At 39.5% G+C, this 22,220-nt stretch overlaps 1 protein-coding gene across 1 annotated transcript; it reads left to right on the top strand.

Moving 5' to 3' along the window:
- The first annotated feature begins 9,357 nt into the window (after window positions 1–9,357).
- ecrg4a (ECRG4 augurin precursor a) lies at window positions 9,358–20,869 on the top strand. The gene is made up of 4 exons (XM_047370380.1): window positions 9,358–9,512; window positions 17,383–17,430; window positions 17,530–17,699; window positions 20,424–20,869. Exons 1-4 carry the CDS (start codon window positions 9,443–9,445, stop codon window positions 20,565–20,567), a joined length of 432 nt encoding a protein of 143 aa, XP_047226336.1. The 5' UTR covers window positions 9,358–9,442; the 3' UTR covers window positions 20,568–20,869.
- The last annotated feature ends 1,351 nt before the right edge of the window (window positions 20,870–22,220 follow it).

Below are 22,220 nucleotides of genomic sequence, written 5' to 3' on the forward strand. Positions count from 1 at the left end.
TCTAGGGCCACTCACATTTGCTTTTCTGCCCATTCTAATTTGCCTGTTTTCTACCATAGAAGGATGTTTTATTCTTCACAGCAAAGGACACATCTAGTGGCAAGAAGCCCATAAAACGAAGGACAGAGCCAACGTGACAGTGATGTGCACTGTGCTTTTATTGGAAGCTTCAATATAAGAATTTCAAATATCTCAAGAACACTAGGGCTGAAACAATTTATCAGATTAATCGTGATTAATCAATTATTGAAATAATCAACTAATTTAGTAAGTGGCGTCTACAGACTCTAAAACATGTCACTTGCTGAAAGAACAACCCACTCAGAGCAGAAATTAAGACAAAACTGTATAAAAAATACATTTTGCATTTAAGATGAAAAACCTTTGTCTGTAAATATGCTCTAACTTTTCACGTGGCATTGTTGGAGCTTCAGCTGGTTCAAATTCTGTAAAAAATCTCTTAAGCACCTTTGCTATCTGATTGTAAGTCAACTAATTGGAAAAATAGTCAACAGATTAATCGATTTAGCAAAACAATCGTTAGTTGCAGCCCTAGAGAAGACCCAAGCTCAGGCTGTAAATGTGAAAAGAGATGAGCATCAAAGCCAGCCTTGAAAACACCTGTTGCAGTAGAACTTGATTAAATAATGTCACTACACACTCATATAGCCACATCAGAATCAAAATGACTGAGATTACAGTATTTATGTATGAAGAGTAAAAACAGAGGGAATGTAGGTCCTCGACACCTAAAACTGACAACATAATGGCTGCTCCATCTTGTTCTTAACATTTAATTCTTCTCTGATGCATCTCCTTCATTTTCAGTCCCTTGTTACTGTCTTTTCTTACAGACCTGTGAAAAGCCTCTGTGCCACAAATCGAATATCCTCCTCACTGCATCTCATATTGATGAAAAGGCTTTTAACTTGTATTCCTCCTTATGGTTTCTCATAGTTTTTGCTAAGATCCAGGCTTTTTGAAGATGAGGTTACAAAAGGTACCTTGTGATTTGAGATTTTATTTTCTCTGCTAATACAGCTGATTATGTTACTTGTATAGATTACAAAAAATGTATGTTTCTGGAATGGAACTGGATTCAAATGTGATTGTTTCAAATTAATTTGGATTTGACTGGATGCTGTTAAAATCTGACCTGTTTATCCTGTACAATGAATGATATGTGAGGTGATGGACAACAGAGTCAAAAACAGAAAACAAACAAGTAATTGGGGATAACATGACTTTCTAACTGCATACATTTCTTTACAAGCAATTTTCCAGCTTCTGATGCAGAAAGATAAAAACAAAACGTGGTTTCTGTTTTCTGAAGAGCCTTTAACTACACATTTTGGAAGTTAGAAAAGTGAGAAAATATATACAGTAATATTTTCATAATTGTTTTGTCAGAGATTCATCCCACTGTCAACATGTGCTTCCTAAGGACAAATGATTAAATCTAAGTCAAGATAAGTCTGTTGGTTTCTTTATACTCTGTTTACATTTTTGTGTATCAGCATTCTTTTCAATAGCGTAGCAATTACTATGACATCTTACCAAGCAGTAAACACTGTAGCATTCACACAGACTGTAAATCTCGCTCTTTTATGGGTGTGCTCATGTTGAATCATGTGTGATATGCTTCCAGAGATGTTACCCTTCAGTATGTAGACATAACCTTGGAATGGTTGTCCCCAGGCAGTGGAGGGTGAGTGTTTGTATTCTGTCATCTTCCTCCCTGTTTTTTTCCATCTTCCTTTATATTGTTCCAGTCAGTCACACTTGTGTCTAATTATCTCCCTCTCCTCTGTCTATATATTCTGTGTTCTGTGCCACTTTATCTTCATTCTCTGTGACAGATCAGTGCAGATCTCCTCTTCCCTGCTGTTTTCTTAACTTCCACTTTGGATTTGGACATTGCCTTAGGTTTGTGATTTGCACACCTCACTCTAATTGAACTCTTGTGTATCGACCAAGCCTGATTAAATCACTCACTTTGCATATGTCCTAACATGAGTCACACATCTTGGTTAACGTTATGTTAGCCAGCGTTACACAGAAGGGGACATAAATGTCCAGGAGATTTTGGTATGTTTGCGGGATTTACTCACAGTGACACGATCTAACCTGCTGGTGTTGGAAATACTTTATGCATTTTAATGAGGTTTATCCTCAGCCTGAATTATGTTTTTCTTCTGTTCAGTAGTCGCTGCTCACAACTTTGCTTCTGCAGTAGATCTTTTTCTCTGCCAGTGTCCTGAAAAAAAAAGAATCCCAACATAAAAGCTAAGCAGATGACAAGATTACATAAAGAAAGCTTTGAACTGAATTTATAACCATTGATTTTATTGTAGGACGCTGTGTCTGGATAGCAGGCATGAAACCTGTCTGGAATTTGATTCTTTTTATCTGCATTCACCACATGTTCCTACTCATCCCTTAATGGATTTAACAGTATAGTTTAACAGTGGAAAATGTTACATGGGTCCTTCTAATTTTTGTTTTATCTTGTTCCCATTTTGATAAGACATTGGTAACTAAACATTATTGGGTATCCACACAATATGAAGATATTTATTTTTGTTTTAGTTTGTTTCCTATCATTCCTATCATCCTATCATCATCACAATCCACCTGTGTTAGGTTTTTGAGTTTGTGTTATGTTTACTTTCTCTGTTCAGCCAGGATCTATTCTGTTCATTCAGGTTTATTAGATTGCTTCTGTTTAGTTTTGTTACTTCCCGGATTCCTATGTTTAGATCTGTTAGTTTATATTTCCTTATAGATCTGGTTCCCCCTTGTTAAAGTCTTTTAGTTTAGTCTAATTATTTCCTTGCTTCAGTTCATTTAGATCTGTTTCTGTTACCTCATTGCATTCCTGCTAATCAGTGATTATTTGTCACAGTCCCTCATTTCCCTGTAGTCCCTTGGTTACCAGCTGTCTCATATTTTCCTGATTAGTTCTTCTCCTAGTTCATTGCTCCGCTGTCCACTTCCCCTCGTATTTAAGTTCTCTGGTTTTCATTGTTCTTTACTGGTTCCTCCTGGAAACTACCCAGCATGTTACCCTGTTGCTGTCTGAGTCCATGTCCTCTGAGCCCTTGCTCCTGTTGTTATCCTGCTTTTTCATCTACTCCACAATGCTCTGCATTTGGGTCCCATCTTCATACACAGCATGACAATTAATTGTAACATCAAAGATAAACTGGGTAAATACAGAAAGCAGGTATCAAATAATAATTTCATTTATTAAAAGAAAAGCCATCCAAAGCAACCAGGTGCTATGTGAAAACCGCCCCTCTCGAGTAAAATCATGTAAACACTGTGATAAATCACTTTGGTTCAGTTTCATTAGCCATAACAAGGCCTGATTACTACAGGGGAATTAAGGGATCCCTTGAAGAGAACCTGTCTGGTAACATGAAGTAGGCCAACAGATCTCGAAAAGCAACACACCGTGACCTGATCTAAGAAATTCAAGAACGGATGAGAAGCAAAGTCATTCACTTTGTTTCAGTCTGGAAAGCCGTAGAAAGCCATTTCTAAAGCTGGCTAAAAATAACATTTGTTAGGGGGCTTCAAGAGAAAAATCACTGCAGACCAAAAAGAACATTAAAGCCCATTTCACATTTGAAATGAAACTTCTTAATGGCCCTCAAGACGGGAAAATATTTTGTGGACTTGTGAGACAAAAGTGGAACTTTCTGGAAGGTGTTCATCATGTAACATCTGGCATGAAACCAAGATAGCATTTCAGAATAACATTATACAGAAAGTAAAACATGGTGGTGGAGTTGATCATCTGTGTGCTTGCCATACTTGATGGAACCATGCAATCTCTCTGCTACAAAACCCTGAAAGAGAATCTTCAGTAGTCAGTTCATGGTTTTAAGCTCCAGCGCATTTTGGTCATGCAGAACGACAATGATGCAAAGCACACTAACTTATAAAGTCTGAACTTAAATCCAATTGAGGTGCTGCAGTATAGCCTAATACATGATGTTTACATGCCAACGTCCTCCAATCTGGTTGAATTTAAACAATTCTGTAAAGAAAAGCCAACATTTTTCCAGTGACGTAAAAGATTTATTGGCACTTACTGTCTTTCAGTGTTCAACCCTGTCTCTCCTGAACATAGACTGGTGTCCTCTCTTTCATCCTATAGACACGAAAACTGGCTCAGAGCTTATCTGCTTAGCTGTGTTTCTCTCCTAGATGAGGCCACTACTGCCATCAGTTATTTACTTTTCCTTTAACATAGAAAGTCCTGGATCAGTGCTTCTGTGTTTTTATGGGTATGCTCTGTCTTTCATGACCCCCAGTCAGTCATGGCAGATGGCCGCTCACACTGAGCCAGGTTCTGGTTCTGCTGGAGGTTTGTTCCTGTTAAAGGGGAGTTTTCCTCTCCACTGTTGCTACATGCATGCTCAGAATAAGGGAATGCTGGAAAGTCAACGACACAAAATGACTGTCCAGTGTCACTACATTCTCATCCAGGAGGAGTAAATGCTGGAGTCGATGCAATCTGGTGGATTTCCTTTGATAACATTTTTTTTAACCAATTTCAGCAATAAACTGAATTTGACTGTTTTGTTTGATAACTTGGATCAAATTAAAATGTAGCCACTCAGTTGAATCTGTCTGCATGACTGGACTGAATTAACTTTTTTTGTAAAATGTCACGCGACTATATTTGTTGTGAAAACAAACACATCAAATAATAAAAAAAAAAAAAGATAATAATATAAAATAAGCAATTAACTATTTTAGAGAAAATTAAACACGCAGAGCAAAGCTGAGAAAAACAAATATACCCAACCTCTACTAGAGTGTAAATACATTCAGAACTCAGAAAGAAGCACAGTCTCCAGAGCTGATCTGCTATGAAAATTTTTCATTTATATGTAAGATTTTATATGGCAGCTTTCTGTCTGTCTTTCTGATGTTGCGTCCTCATAATGATGTTTTTACATGCTTTGTAAGACTTTAAATAATTGTTTTTCGGATCAAATCTTCAGAGTTACATCTTACACAGATTTAATCAGGATTCATGCTTTCTTTGTTTCTGTGCAGTGCTGCTCTGCCTGCATCCTGCTGGTTTGTCACTTATATATCGCATATGTGGAACTTTGAAACCACTTAGTAGGTGTGAAACATTTCCACATTTCTTAGTTTCGCTACCTTATTTGACAGGGACAGAGGAAAGTGAGACAGAGAAGTGAAGTGAAGTGTAATTAGATGTGGTCCTTGAAATTTGTGAACAGTTGGGTGAACTGCAGCTGAAGATGAGAGGAAGAGTCTGGTCTGCAGCTGCTGGACTAACTTTCCCCTTGGGTTTTGAGAGCTCTGAGCACCATGCTCAACTTGAGCTGTGAAAAGTGTTTTGATGTTTAAAGGTGAGAATATTTATAGTAGTTTGATGTTTTTGTATGTAAAAGAAATCTAGCAATTGATTTTATTTGGTTTCCTCTAATCTTAATTAATCTTAATGAACAGTAACATGTCAGTCAGTCAGTTTCTACCGCTTATTCCATAGTGGGTCACGGGGGAGCTGGTGCCTATCTCCAGCAGTCTATGGGCAAGAGGCGGGGTACACCCTGGACAGGTTGCCAGTCCATCACAGGGCAACACACATACAACCATACACACACTCATTCACACACCTACGGACAATTTAGAGTGACCAATTAACCTAACAGGCATGTTTTTGGACTGTGGGAGGAAGCCAGAGTACCCGGTGAGAACCCACGCATGCACGGGGAGAACATGCAAACTCCATGCAGAAAGACCCCAGGCTGGGAATTGAACCCAGGACCTTCTTGCTGCAAGGCAACAGTGCTACCAACTGCACCACCGTGCAGTCATGGTTGGAAATATTTTCTGAGACCGACATAAGATTTTTAGAAGTTTCCGTTCTAGGATTTTAATTTTAATTTTCTCTACATTTTCCTACAATGTTATTATAATTCTACATTTGCCCTATGCATTAGTTCAAATATTCAAACCAAACATCTCAAAGAATGCCTCATGGCTACTGAACCATAAAGGAACCTTCGAAGTGAACTGTAAAACCTCGAGTTCAGTTAAAATAATCTTTTAAGAAAATGTGTTTTTGTTGTACTGCCTTTTTTTTTTTTTTTACTTTGGCATTCATCTTTTGATGGAGGAGTTTTCTCCAGGTCTGAGAGGCTTCTGGGACATCTGAGTGCCGAGGAGTCTGCCCTGGGTCACAACACACTGCCCAGTCAAATCAAGTGCGACTGGAAGTAGACGGACGACATGGACACAAACAAGGACAAAGAGAGTGAAGGAGCAACAGGAGAAAATTGCATTTAAGGGGCAAAGAGTTTTTTCTAATCCTTTGATGTTCTGATTCCTAATTTCCGGGGAACTAAACTCAAAAGCGTATAAGTACATGTGAGGGTTATGTTTCTGTTTTATCTTTTTTCAGGAACTCTCTCAAACAGAAATGCTCATTTCATGGGTATGTGGGCAAATTCTGAAAAAAATCCTCTGTTCTTGAATCAGAGACTTTGTGCACAAATAGTTTTTCAGCCTATTCTGGGGTACATTTGGATGGGTAGGTTCAAAATAGTTAACAGATGAAGGTTTTTGTTGACTTTGAATTTTATTTACCCTGTCCGTAATTTGTTCTCTCTCTGGCCTTCATGATTTTTATTTGCTCTTTCAGTTTCATTTCTGGCTCCAGTTCGCTCCCTTTCTGAGAATTATAGTTGGCAACTGAGTGGAACAGGAGTGATTACTGTGCCTGAATCCACAATGTGGTTTTACGCTTCAAGCAAAATGTTGTTGAAGCACCATCTCAGATACTCAGTAGGTGGTTCTTAAGAATTCAGACATCTGTTTTCAGGGTTGTGTTCCTTGTTTGATGTCATTTGAAATATGAAACCAAGGACAGTGAATCCTTGAAAAGAGAGTAAGTAAAAATGGGCCTTCTAAAACTATGAGGAATGATTTCTATTGACTGACAATGGAGACTTGCTGCTTTCACTGAGCTCCACAGCTTGAAGCCGTGACACAGACAGTTCAGTTCAGCCCATTTCAGAAGAGGCAACCTTTTCTCTTTTAATGATCAGAGTGGGCTCAGAGATGAATGCTGTGTGGAAGAGCAAAAGCTGCTAAATTACTTTTTTTAATAAAGATGACCGGGTCACTTCCAGCAACAATGAATTAAGCGACTTGTTTACATATTCAGCTGATCTTTTGGTCATTTTAATGATTCCTTTCACTTTTTCCCTTTTCTCCTCCATCTGCTTCTCATTTCCAAAGTGCTCCCTGCCAGCTGGTAGCTTCCTGCATTCCAGTTCAACTCCATAGACACACAGGCTCTGTTGGTAGCTCCAAGCCAAACATCTCTGCTGTCTGACAGATACATTCTTCATAATTCACGACAACTTAAACAAGAGTTTCTGAATAAACTTTATTTTTATATTTACTGTTCTACCTGGCGACATACACCCTGTTTACCAGGAGATAACATGCATTTTTAGAGCATAACTTTTTAAACCCAATGGAAATGTTTCATTTAGGAAATAAAATATATTGCTACCTCTACCGGTGGCAACACTGTTCTTTTGAATTGAAAAGTACTTAAAAAGAATAGTTGAAATTCTCGGGGGGTACGGTGCAGAAATGGTGTCTGGAAAGTATCTGACTTTGTAAAAGGCTGTCAAAAAAACAACGTTTAAAACTGGATTCAAGAGTGCAGAGTTTTGATGTCCCAAGCTTAGTTCATTAAAGTAGTGGCTCTTATGGAAAAGACCTTCATCACAATCTGGGACCTGATAACTGTTAACACGGTGATGTCCATGGATCTAAATTAGAATGACTTTCCTTATAACTGAGTTTTAAAAAAGTGATAATTTGCAATTTGATTCCAAAAAGAAAAGATGTGGGATTATCAGGCCTGCTCGTGTTTGTGAATTCTGGAAGCTCTTACAGTTTAGCGTCCTCTGCAAATCATATTACCCAGACAGCACGACAGGAAAGAGGGCAGAGACAGAAAACATGCAGCAAACGGCCCGAGAATTGAACCCAGAAAAACCACATCTAGGACATGTTTTATTTTGGAGCTACATGCTAAAAAGCAAAGTTTCTTTATAGTTGTCGATAGATAAAATAAACTTTAACTATTTATAACACATAACAGGCATTTTGTTATGGAGGAGCTGCATGACCAATTGCTGAGGAAGCAGCCAGCTGACCAAGAGAGGATCCACTAAATGTGGTGAGCTCGGAGAGAGAGACTGGTCAGCAGAAGAAATCAGCAGAAAACAACCACCCCCGCCCCTCTAGTAATGAAACGATTATTTGTTTAAGGTATGTTGAACTCCAGCCCTTGAAGCCTGACACTGGGCACCAATGGCGTACTCTATGTTTGTTTTTGAGCCACTGCTGGCAGTTATTTCACTGGTTTTTAGACTAAAGTCTCCTTTCTTGATCTATATATTTTTCTTTCAGAGTTGTACAAGCTGCTATAAAATTATCTGAAAGTATACAGAGGGGTATAACCCTCCCTAACAAGATGAAAGACCTTTATTACCCTGTTTATCAACTTCTGTCCTGCATGTGCAATGCAACAATCCTTGAAGCACTGTCACTTGCAAACACTGCAGAGTTCTTGTGATTGCCCCAAACTGAACCTGTTCCTGAAGGTTGGTCCAAACTGAATGTGGCCATTCATCATCAGACTCATCAATGAATCCTCACCATAAAGGCACTGTCACAGCATACAAGTCCAACAGATTACCTGAGGAAACTTTCTGAATTCCCTCCCTGACTATAGGTTTGAATGCACATGACCAGGTATCTGAATTCCTGATATAACTGACCCCATCCATCTTCTTTGAAGCTCTGAAATTTTTGTGTGGCGAATGCCTATTGGTTGTATATGTTTACTAAAGTCTTTAAGTGAGCTTGTAAGTGAAGTAGATTCTACACAACCTAAACAAAGGCATGAGACGGTGAACTGGTGGGCGGTTTCTGCAAACATTTGCATCTCTTTTCGGCAATCAAAGTTTCTAATTTTCTGAAGGGACTTCTTCCTATAACCACCCCCCCCCCCCCCCCCCCCCCAAGGCACAATCAGGTGCAAAAAGGTCTCCTGTGGAAAGAAAAATAGCACTTAATGATTATGAACCTGCAAATTGCCACATTTTTAAATACATGCATGCTTTTTCCTGCTTCTTTTGTTGCATGTTTATTTATTGAAAAGTAATTTAGATCCCGAATTCCTTTAAGAAGTGAAAAAAGCTCAGTTGTAGTGTTGTTTGTGTAGGCAGGGAGGTAAAACATTCCACTCCCACAGGCCAGTTTCCATTTGGAAAGTCTGGGCTGCCTCCCTCCCCTCCCTTTATTCCTGTAGCAGTTTGCGAACAGTTATTGCCTTCAAGGAGCCCTAGAAAGAGTCGATGGCAACAAGATGGCATCCCAGCGGCTCTGTTTGAGACTTATTGGGTTGGTTGCATTGCTGACACTAACAACTCTCGGAGGTGAGCATATTCTATTTTATTTCTTTGGCTTGGATTTTGCTTCAGTAAAGTTTTGGCCTGTTTCATACCCTTTCTTCACATTCGCCCACTCGTGTTTTTTCTCTTTCCCTTTTCTTCTTTGTGTGGCTGGGTGTCAGAAAATGAGATAAATGTTTTCTCTTGGAAAATATAATTGGGGAAAAAAATTACTCAAACACTGAAATGATGAATAATTTCTACTTCTTTCTACTGCAGCCACATACATTTTAAACAGTGTAACAATGTGTATATTTATTTGGAGTTAGATTTAATTCATACATCTGCCCCTATTATTATTATTTTTTTAATGCACAGTGTTCAAACACATATTGCTTAAAAAAAAACTTTGGAAGAAAGTTTGGAGTTCGGAAGAACTTTGAAAATGCAAAGACTTTAATATTTGACTAGAGGAATAAACCATCCCAGTCAAATTTCTGCTATTGTCAGAGTCACCACACCAAAATTTACCTCTAATCATAAGTCTGAACTGCACTTCCAGTAACACATGCATGGTGGTCAAATAAGTCAAAGTATGAAGAGAAGGTGGATCCGTGTTCCTCACATTTAAGCTGCTGTTTGGAAAAGAAGACTGAGGTCAAAATAGGAAAATCTATCACATACACGAGACCAAGTTCAGGTGAAATCCAACAGGTTGGGATTTTTAAATGAGTTTCTGTAAAGTTTGCATCAGTAATAAATGTCCTTATTTGTACATATCCTTGTATGTATCGTATTAAGTTGGGTGAAAACTGACAAACATCTCAGAGTCATGGAGGAGTGACAGCTATAGGGAGCCCATTCATTGACAATGGCACCAATAATATAAATCAGGGGTATACAACTCCATATTGGTGAATTTAACTATCTACAATTTCACGAGAGAAATTTGTTGGCGTTTTTATCCATGCTGCTACGTTTGCAAAGGCTGCCCAGGGGTATCAATCCATCTTATCAGCTGACTAGAAATTATCCACAGGTACCTAGGAGACCTGGATAAGCGCAGGGAATAACCATCCTTGATCCGGTTACACATTTAACAATCTGTTGCATAATCCAAACGTTTACTCCTCTATTGGCAGCTGCAGCTCATCCAAAATGCTCCAGACCAACACCAGGAAAATAGATTATATCACACCAGTGCTTAAATCAGAACACTGGCTCTCTGGTATCAAATAATAGGTTTTAAAATGTTTCTATTGGTCTATGAAGCACTAAATGGTCCTGGGCCAAAAAACATGTCTGTGTCACTAGCCAAGTATGAACCATGTAGATCCATCAGGTCTTTAGAGAGTTGCTTACTTGGTGTTCCCAGGAACAGAAGAAAACAAAGCGAGGCAGCATTTTCTTTGCTTCTCAGCTCCGGTACAAACTCTGAAAACCTTTAAATGGTTTCTTTAAATCAGGAATGGAAACATTTTGTTTACTGAAGCTTTTGAACAACACATTTGACTAATTAACTATTTGAAACATTTATTTCTTCAGTGCCTTTAATATATGTATTTTAATATCTGTTTCTTTATGCAATGCTTTTATGCTTTGTTATATTCTTTTAGTTTTTCATTTGATGTCCTGTAAAGCACTTCAGATTCATCTTTGTATTAATGATGCCATATAAATAAACTTGCCTTGCAGATGTATTCCAATAAATATGCCTGACATAAAATACCCCTGAAACATATCAACATTGGAGTGACCTTGATTTAGCTCAGATTTGCCAATTTATCAAAATTAACAGCATCTTACTCATTGCTATTATATCCAGTATTGAAGCACCCCCCTCAGGTGTTTTATTAGCTTGCATGTCAGTAATACATATGGCAAAATCACAAAACTGATGATAAACAATATTGTAACTTTAATAGCAATGTCCCATTTCTGGTTTAGATTTAAACTTTGTTAACTTTTGTTGCAAGTAGTTGTGCCATAGTGCTAATGCTAGCTTGTATACAGAAACAAGCAGAGTTTCAGTTTCGGCTGCATTAGTCTTACTTCTGCTCTCCGGAACAACGGGGCTCTGGATTAATTTGCCCCTTCACTAGTTTGGATCCAGCATTTTTTCCCCACCTTCTTCAATTTCTTACCCATGAACCTTACCCTTACATATGAGTTTGTTCTCCTGTTAGTTGAATATTTAGATGAATAGCTATGTAAGTTACGTAATCATAAAAATGTTGTCTGGTACATTGCAATCTAATTGTATATTATTTCCTGTTGATTTTATATTTTACTCTTACTGTTGTTCTGACCCTCTAGGCCAGCTGACTTTAATGAATTATCACCTCGAATAGAATAGAATAGAATAGAATAGAAATATCCTTTATTGTCCCACAGTGGAAATCCAGGTGCATCAGCAACAGAGTGAAAGGCAAATGGAAGCATGCAGTTTCAAGGTAAAAAAATATAAAAAAAGAAACTGTACAATAAGAGAAACATTTACAACAACATGAGGAAAAAATGCTGCCCATGAAATGAAATATGCAACTGAGTAGGGTGACTTTGAAAATGTAAAAATGTGCATGTATAATTGTGCTTAAAAGAAGGACAGACTATTTACAAGAAATGGAAAAACTGTGATAAAACAGCAAGGATATCATAGTGGTGGCTTCAAAGTCTAACAGCTGCTGGGATGAAGGATCTGTAATAATGCTCCTTTGTGCACCTAGAATGCAGCAGTCTGTCACTGAAGGAACTCAGAACAAGACTTCTGCAACAGCTTCATGCATAGAATAGAGGACATTGTCCACCAGTGATGTTATTTTTGCAAGAGTCCTTCTGTCTCCCACCACCTACAATTGGTCAAGGGGGCATCCTAGGGCACAGATGACCTTCCCAATGAACTCATCTAACTTCTTCCTCTCAGCAACTGCTGCTCCAACAGACAGGACCATGGAAGCTGGCTGATGCCACCACAGAGTCAAAAAAGGTCTTAAGAAGTGCCCTGAGCACTCCAAAGGATCTTAGTGTCCTTAGCAGACAGAGTCTGTTCTGACCTTTCTTGTAAAAAGCATGAGTGTTGTGACTCCCATCCAATTTACAGTTCAGGTGAACACTCAGGTACTTATAGGAGTCCACTATCTCAATGCCAGTTCCCTGGATGTTAATTGGTGTCTGTGTAGTGGGTCTGTGCCTGCAGAAATCCACCACCAACTCCTTGGTTTTCCCCATGTTGATCAGGAGTTGGTTCCGCTGGTAACAGTCCTGAAAGTCCTGTGTCCACTGTCTGTACTCTGAGTCATCCTCACCTGTGATGAAGCCGACTATGGCAGAGTCATCTGAGAACTTCTGAAGATGGCAGACAAGGGAGTTGATGGAGAACTCTGCAGTGTAACGGGTGAACAGGACACGTTCCAGCACAGTTCCCTGCGGGGGGCCCACATGACAGACCATCCTGTCAGAGACATAGCCCCATGTCCTCATATACTGGCTAGTGAGGAAGTCCAGTATCCATGGGGACAGATGGTTGTCTACTCTTGACACCTTATTCCTTTAGAAGTCCAGGTTGGATGGTAGTAAAAGCTCTGAAGAAATCAAAGAACATGATTCTCACAGAGCTTCCACACTTTTCCAGGTGGGTCAGAGCTCTGTTCAGGAGGTAGATGATGGGATTATTCACCCTGATGCCAGGGTGCCGCAAAAAATGACCTTGAAGTACCGGCAGCAGCAGATGAGGCTGGGGAGCATTTTTTCCGGCACAAGCTCAATAAGCACCGGCGCTCCCCAGGGGTGTTTTCTCTTCCCACTCCTTTTTTACCTCTACACAAATGACTGCATCTCAGTAACCCATCTGTCAAAATACTGCAGTTTAAAGATGACACCACTGTCATTGGTCTGATCCAGGATAGTGATGAGTCTGCATACAAGTCTCCTGCCTGTGGATCGGCTGGTACACTGGTGTCGAACCCACTCAAGACTGTGGAGATGACTGTGGACTTTCGGAGAACAGTGCCCCCAGACCATCCTCAACAACACTGCTGTGGACCACTTCTGATTCCTAGGAACCATCATTTCTCACAGTGTGAGGACCATCAGGGTTGACCTTCCCTCTTTCCAGGACCCGTACAGGTCTAGGGTCAGGAAAAGGGCAGCTAAAATCTCTGCAGACCACCCCCCCCCCCCATGGGACCTACAAATTATTTTTCCTGGAACCAATCTGGGTACCTCTTATCCCCAAAACTTACCAAGTTTGTTCCTGAGACTTGGAGGATAATTTTCAGAAATTATGTACCTAGTGTATTCCTGGGCCTGCCAGGTACTTTTCCAGAATTTACAAGGTAGTAATTCATTACAACCTATGATACTGCCTAGTTTCTGAAAGCGTGTTGCATGAAAGTTACATGAAAATACCTTGTAAGTTCCTAAAAGTCCATATTGGAATAACAACATAACATGATCTTGCCATCAAAACAAGACAGTCAAAAATATAAAGTTATGACAAAAGTCTGGTATTTCTACAAAAAAAACTGTGGGTAAAAATAAATAAATAAATAACATCATTACAAAACAAATTCATGCAGAACTCATAATCTGTTTGTTGTATATTTGCTTAACCTCAAAATGGTTTCAGCAGACTTAGCAGATTGAAAATGACATTAGAGAACTTTCACTTCAACACAAACTGTCTATGCATCTGGTGCATCTTTAGTTAAATGCATTTATTCATCTTTCAGTGAAGTAACTGAAGGTGGGTAAAGTAGCCAGAAAATGTATTAAAGTAAGAGTAGTTTTACTTTAAAATAATATTACTCAAGTAGAAGGTAGGGTGCAATAAAGGACATCCTATAAGTCCAGTTTTGTAAAATGTAACTCTAGTAAATGTAACTGAGTAAATGTAACTAGTTACTACCTCTGTTAATATTTGTACACTTTTAATGTGTGAAAACAAAGACAAATTCCTTGTTTGTGGAATGAAGCTGACTCCAATCTTGGTTTTGCAACACTTTTCTGTGTAATTTCACTCCTTAAAGTCAATCAATAAACCATTGAAAGTGAAATGACAAGTCAATAAATTCAACTGTTATTGCAGTATTTGAGTCTGAACCAAAAATAGTCTTTGTTTTTCAAAGAGAAATGCTGCCACAGGAGCAGGACTAAAACAAAGAGATCACCGATTCAACACGGCTCTTTTGTTTTTTTTTTAACCATTCTGAGGTTAAGCTGCTTAATATATTTTCACTGATGATTTCAGGAGAACATATTTTTAAAATGCCTTTAAAACAGCTGAGGGAAGGAAAAACCACAGTGTTTTGTTTCAAAGCAGACTGTACATGACTGTTGAAGAAATAAGCTGTTCCTTTATTCTCTCATTCATCTGCAGAAAAACCTGGGGATAATGAACCTCCTCCATATGTATAACTCTGACCACACGGCGAAAATGTTCTGCTCACTAGCAGATGGACGGAGAGTTCGAGTTGATTTCTAAGCAGTGTCGTAGAGTTTACCCTGTGGTAGTTTTCTTCGAGTCTGTCTTGATTTTTAAAAAAGCCCTCAAGACAAATTCCATGTAGAAACACTGAGTCATTTGCACTTACAAAGTATAAAAAGGTCATCCTAATTGACTGTTGGTGTAGTGAAGTGGAAGATGTGTTGTTGGTACACTTACAGGTCCTTCTCAAAATATTAGCATATTGTGATAAAGTTCATTATTTTCCATAATGTCATGATGAAAATTGAACATTCATATATTTTAGATTCATTGCACACTAACTGAAATATTTCAGGTCTTTTATTGTCTTAATACGGATGATTTTGGCATACAGCTCATGAAAACCCAAAATTCCTATCTCACAAAATTAGCATATCATTAAAAGGGTCTCTAAACGAGCTATGAACCTAATCATCTGAATCAACGAGTTAACTCTAAACACCTGCAAAAGATTCCTGAGGCCTTTAAAACTCCCAGCCTGGTTCATCACTCAAAGCCCCAATCATGGGTAAGACTGCCGACCTGACTGCTGTCCAGAAGGCCACTATTGACACCCTCAAGCAAGAGGGTAAGACACAGAAAGACATTTCTGAACGAATAGGCTGTTCCCAGAGTGCTGTATCAAGGCACCTCAGTGGGAAGTCTGTGGGAAGGAAAAAGTGTGTCAGAAAACGCTGCACAACGAGAAGAGGTGACCGGACCCTGAGGAAGATTGTGGAGAAGACCTTGGGGGACCTGCGGAAGCAGTGGACTGAGTCTGGAGTAGAAACATCCAGAGCCACCGTGCACAGGCGTGTGCAGGAAATGGGCTACAGGTGCTGCATTCCCCAGGTCAAGCCACTTTTGAACCAGAAACAGCGGCAGAAGCGCCTGACCTGGGCTACAGAGAAGCAGCACTGGACTGTTGCTCAGTGGTCCAAAGTACTTTTTTCGGATGAAAGCAAATTCTGCATGTCATTCGGAAATCAAGGTGCCAGAGTCTGGAGGAAGACTGGGGAGAAGGAAATGCCAAAATGCCAGAAGTCCAGTGTCAAGTACCCACAGTCAGTGATGGTCTGGGGTGCCGTGTCAGCTGCTGGTGTTGGTCCACTGTGTTTTATCAAGGGCAGGGTCAATGCAGCTAGCTATCAGGAGATTTTGGAGCACTTCATGCTTCCATCTGCTGAAAAGCTTTATGGAGATGAAGATTTCATTTTTCAGCACGACCTGGCACCTGCTCACAGTGCCAAAACCACTGGTAAATGGTTTACTGACCATGGTATCACTGTGCTCAATTGGCCTGCCAACTCTCCTGACCTGAACCCCATAGAGAATCTGTGGGATATTGTGAAGAGAACGTTGAGAGACTCAAGACCCAACACTCTGGATGAGCTAAAGGCCGCTATCAAAGCATCCTGGGCCTCCATAAGACCTCAGCAGTGCCACAGGCTGATTGCCTCCATGCCACGCCGCATTGAAGCAGTCATTTCTGCAAAAGGATTCCCGACCAAGTATTGAGTGCATAACTGTACATGATTATTTGAAGGTTGACGTCTTTTGTATTAAAAACACTTTTCTTTTATTGGTCGGATGAAATATGCTAATTTTGTGAGATAGGAATTTTGGGTTTTCATGAGCTGTATGCCAAAATCATCCGTATTAAGACAATAAAAGACCTGAAATATTTCCGTTAGTGTGCAATGAATCTAAAATATATGAATGTTACATTTTCATCATTACATTATGGAAAATAATGAACTTTATCACAATATGCTAATATTTTGAGAAGGACCTGTACATCCAAGAGTATTTTAAACACAGAGCAGCATCAGTCCTCTGAGGTCTAAAACAGCTACTGGAAGCAAATGCAAAAATAATATTTATATGAAAATAAGCCATTACTAGCTTTCACCAGCATCTTCACAAGGTCTTTTACTTTTGGTCCGGGGTTGATTTATGCATTTTACTTCAAGACACGTCCACCCCTGGAACACAGAACCCATCGGCTTGCTAAACAGTACAATACGCGGGCATTCCAATGGTGTTTATACTTTCATATAACAGATGAAAGTGTAGCACCTACAGAACTCTGAAAAGTGGCTTGTGGAGGTCCACAGTTCTCCTGGTTCCAACTGTAAATGTTATAATTGTGGCATTTTTCTGAACGCTTCTACAGTAGGCTTATGATGCCAGTTTGGGAAAAACAAGTCACTGTGTGTTTTTATGTCTAAAAACGGAGTCTAAAGAAATACATTTTTGTTGTTTTTTGTATCAATGCTTGTGAATGCTTTATATTTGGAACACAACTTATTTCATGTGAAATATTCAATACAATTGCAATACCAAGTATTCTCAGAACACTTAAGCAAGATATTATATCTGAAGGATGACTTGACTTCAGAACAGCTTTGAACTGAAACTATTTCCGTTTCTATTGACTCTCCGTTCCAGATGTATCCAGCGAGAGCCCCCTGCAGAAGATCTTAGTGAAAAGAAAAGGTGAAATACAGACAACACAAATTTACTTTATTAAAACGGAATTGATTTCCAGTCTGCTTTCCAAAAACAGCCTTTTAATTTGCCTGTTAATTCTTTCAGTGGTAGAAGCTGAACATGCCCCATTCGAGTCTTCTGTTGCCATCCCTTCTTCCAAGGCTCAAGAATTTCTGTCCAAGCTGAGCAGAACAAAGAGGAATGTTTGGGATGGCAACAGACCAGACGTCCAACAGTGGATTATGCAGTTTATGCAAATGGGATTTGATGAGCAAGTAAGTTTTTCTTTTTTCACATGAAAAAAACCTTAAATCATTTCCTAGCAGAGCCACCAAAGTGATAAAGGCATAGGAATTCAAAACAAAACAAGGAATAGATTTGAAAAAGAATGAAGAATCAGACTATATCCCTGAAAAGCAAAAGCGCTACATGCACATACCAAGCAGAAATGCAAAGTTTTTCTCATCTTTTAGGCTCCAGGGGTTAAACTACAGCCCAGCTGACCATAGCGTCAGGCGTTTGTGGCCAGATGAAGAAGATCCAGACCTTTAAGAACACAATATACTTGATTTGGCCTGCGCTAATTAAGTTCTGTTTGATTAAACCCAACATCATTTTCTATACCCACTTCTTCCATGGGTAGCTGGTGCCTATCTCCAGCAGTCTACGGGCGAGAGGCGGGGTACACCCTGGACAGGCCGCCAGTCCATCGCAGGGCAACACAGACACACACAGGACAAACAACCATACACACAACGCCATTCACACCTAAGAGCAATTTAGAGAAACTCAACAGTCATGTTTTTGGACTGTGGGTGGAAGCTGGAGTATCCAGAGAGAACCAAAGCATGCACTGGGAGAACATGCAAACTCCATGCAGAAAGACCCCTAGCTGGCATTCGAACCCACACAACATCCACTTATTTTTTAAGGGGAATGAATAACAAATAGTTTTAAATATGACTATATACAGGTCCTTCTCAAAATATTAGCATATTGTGATAAAGTTCATTATTTTCCATAATGTCATGATGAAAATTTAACATTCATATATTTTAGATTCATTGCACACTAACTGAAATATTTCAGGTCTTTTATTGTCTTAATACGGATGATTTTGGCATACAGCTCATGAAAACCCAAAATTCCTGTCTCACAAAATTAGCATATCATTAAAAGGGTCTCTAAACGAGCTATGAACCTAATCATCTGAATCAACGAGTTAACTCTAAACACCTGCAAAAGATTCCTGAGGTCTTTAAAACTCCCAGCCTGGTTCATCACTCAAAACCCCAATCATGGGTAAGACTGCCGACCTGACTGCTGTCCAGAAGGCCACTATTGACACCCTCAAGCAAGAGGGTAAGACACAGAAAGAAATTTCTGAACGGATAGGCTGTTCCCAGAGTGCTGTATCAAGGCACCTCAGTGGGAAATCTGTGGGAAGGAAAAAGTGTGGCAGAAAACGCTGCACAACGAGAAGAGGTGACCGGACCCTGAGGAAGATTCTGGAGAAGGGCCGATTCCAGACCTTGGGGGACCTGCGGAAGCAGTGGACTGAGTCTGGACTAGAAACATCCAGAGCCACCGTGCACAGGCGTGTGCAGGAAATGGGCTACAGGTGCCACATTCCCCAGGTCAAGCCACTTTTGAACCAGAAACAGCGGCAAAAGTGCCTGACCTGGGCTACAGAGAAGCAGCACTGGACTGTTGCTCAGTGGTCCAAAGTACTTTTTTCGGATGAAAGCAAATTCTGCATGTCATTCGGAAATCAAGGTGCCAGAGTCTGGAGGAAGACTGGGGAGAAGGAAATGCCAAAATGCCAGAAGTCCAGTGTCAAGTACCCACAGTCAGTGATGGTCTGGGGTGCCGTGTCAGCTGCTGGTGTTGGTCCACTGTGTTTTATCAAGGGCAGGGTCAATGCAGCTAGCTATCAGGAGATTTTGGAGCACTTCATGCTTCCACCTGCTGAAAAGCTTTATGGAGATGAAGATTTCATTTTTCAGCACGACCTGGCACCTGCTCACAGTGCCAAACCCACTGGTAAATGGTTTACTGACCATGGTATCACTGTGCTCAATTGGCCTGCCAACTCTCCTGACCTGAACCCCATAGAGAATCTGTGGGATATTGTGAAGAGAACGTTGAGAGACTCAAGACCCAACACTCTGGATGAGCTAAAGGCCGCTATCGAAGCATCCTGGGCCTCCATAAGACCTCAGCAGTGCCACAGGCTGATTGCCTCCATGCCACGCTGCATTGAAGCAGTCATTTCTGCAAAAGGATTCCCAACCAAGTATTGAGTGCATAACTGTACATGATTATTTGAAGGTTGACATTTTTTGTATTAAAAACACTTTTCTTTTTTTGGTCGGATGAAATATGCTAATTTTGTGAGATAGGAATTTTGGGTTTTCATGAGCTGTATGCCAAAATCATCTGTATTAAGACAATAAAAGACCTGAAATATTTCAGTTAGTGTGCAATGAATCTAAAATATATGAATGTTAAATTTTCATCATGACATTATGGAAAATAATGAACTTTATCACAATATGCTAATATTTTGAGAAGGACCTGTATAAACATAACCTCTGTTTCTCACACATAAATTTAAGCCCACTTACTGATCCAGACACAGCTTCCTTTCAGGTCATTGACCACCAGGATTTCACCAGGGACAGTAAGGAACAGAGAGCAGAATAACAGAGAGGGAGGGGAGCTGACAGCCACTGTTTCCAACAGCTGACAGCATGTCACAGCCAGCCATAGCAGCATTTCTCCAACACTCACAAAACATAACACCTTGTGCATATGCAATTTGTTGATGCTTCCTTAAAAGGCCAAACCCATCAAACAATTGGCCTTTTCAAACTTTATCTTTCAAACGTGTTTATTATTTGCCGTAGCAGTGCCTCCCATCAGTCTTATCAGTTGCTGGTTTGTCTGCTTTTGAGTTCCAAAAATATGCTGCGTCTGAGGTGTCTTTTTGTCACCAGAGGCTGGAGACTGACATGCAGTACTGGATAGACCACGCCCGCTCCAATGACCAGGGTCGTCAGCATCACTATGATGAAAACGCTCCCATCGGCCCACGGTCTTCTTACAGGCACGGGGCAAATGTCAACTATGACTACTATTAACACCGCCCACACACACTTTCTCAGTTGTTAGAAAGTAATGAATTGTGATGGATTTCATGCCTGCCAACCTCTTCACAGGAATCCTGCCAGTTTATCTTGATTGCATCCATCAGTTAAACCCTGCCTGTCTTTCTCCATTCCAACTATGCAGCTTTGAATTAAACTGTTTTAGCCTCGAGTTTGAGCACGGGCCTTTGTTAGAATTAAAGATAAAGTCTGTACTGTCTTTGTCCTGTGATTTTCTTTTTTGTATCTGCAGCCATCAAATATAAAAGCCCATCTCAATAAATTTCCACAACCTGGTTGTTGCAACATTATTTTTTATATTGGCTGCGATCAAGTGGTTTTGTTTAGACATGGTTATGGCACGCTGTGGCAGCACTGACTTTGTTTAGGTAACAGAGGAAATCATTCAATGTGAATAAGTGAATAAGTTTGAAGGAATTTTCTGAAGTTGTAGTGTTTCAATAGAACAAAATAGAGGGTTTTTTTGTCAGCAAAAGAGATAATCAATTCTTGGTAGATTTCTGGGCCCAGAAGCTTAATAATTTTCAATCAATACAAGTCGAGGACAGAGAGAAAGTGTAAAATGTACAATGCTGCCAAAAGCACCCAAAATATAATTGCAGCTCCTAAAGATCTGAACTGACTCTTTTTTCCCATTTGAACTAAGTGATCAATGTCACTGATGTTTTAACTGTTAGTCCAGTAAGAAAATCAAATATGACCAGTCAAGCACAGTGAGATCCTGGTCATTAAAGCAGGTATTGTTACTTCTATCGTGTTATTGTGGGCAGGTTCCAAGTCCTGCTAGAACCTCCATAAAGCCTGTCAGCCTCATTCACCGAAACTATGAGCTAACAAGGTGATTTTCAAATGAATTAAACAATAAATATATAAATAAGTTTGCATTTTTTTAATAAAAGTACTTAAAAAAACAAATCTTTTAATAATTTGTGAAAATTGTGCACTTCTACCATCTGAAGAAGCTATTCTCTGTTTTTCCTGATAGATTGTTCACCAGTGCTCTCAACAACAAACATTTAACCTCTGACCTTCACAGAACAACTGGATTCATACTGAGGTCAAACTATACAAAGGTGGCCTTTGCCAATTATGAGATTTCTGAAGGCAATGGATGGACTGGATTTTATTCAGGAGTATCAGTAAAGGGGCTGATAAAATATGCAGAGAACTTTTTAGGGTTTTTACTTTAAAACATTTTAAAACCTTTCCCATCCTTAATGTTATTACTTTGTTTGGTTTTGAATGTAAAATGCTAATAAAATAGAAAGTTGGTGGCTTTAGTGTTTACACTAAACACAAGGGTATGAATACTTACAGTGGGTGTTTTACACTAGCTTGCTATGTGTTCTCACAGTTTCTGGGTATCTGTAACCTTTACTTCAGCTGCTTTATTGTTAAAGTGTCTTGTTGCACTTTAAGTTCAGTTTATTTAATGTAGTTAATTCTTGCATCTAAATAGGATCACTTTGTTGAGGTAACTATGTTCACATTTGGGTCACAAACAATAAAATAAAATTTATTTTGCTTGTCAGAAGTTTTCTTATCACTAGATGTTCTGAACCTTCAAACTAATCTAGAAATCAGTTAAGACCTTTGAACATAAATTAAAAAAACTCCTGATCTAAA

The sequence above is a fragment of the Girardinichthys multiradiatus genome, chromosome 7, assembly GCF_021462225.1.
Source record: "Girardinichthys multiradiatus isolate DD_20200921_A chromosome 7, DD_fGirMul_XY1, whole genome shotgun sequence".
NCBI classification, from domain to species: Eukaryota; Metazoa; Chordata; class Actinopteri; order Cyprinodontiformes; family Goodeidae; genus Girardinichthys; species Girardinichthys multiradiatus.

Excerpts from the sequence above, each read along its gene's own strand:
- ecrg4a (XM_047370380.1), top strand. The coding sequence starts at position 9,443 with ATGGCATCCCAGCGGCTCTGTTTGAGACTTATTGGGTTGGTTGCATTG. Across the intron at positions 9,513-17,382 it reads GACACTAACAACTCTCGGAG|ATGTATCCAGCGAGAGCCCC; the intron begins GTGAGCATATTC and ends TCTCCGTTCCAG. Across the intron at positions 17,700-20,423 it reads AAATGGGATTTGATGAGCAA|AGGCTGGAGACTGACATGCA; the intron begins GTAAGTTTTTCT and ends TTTTGTCACCAG.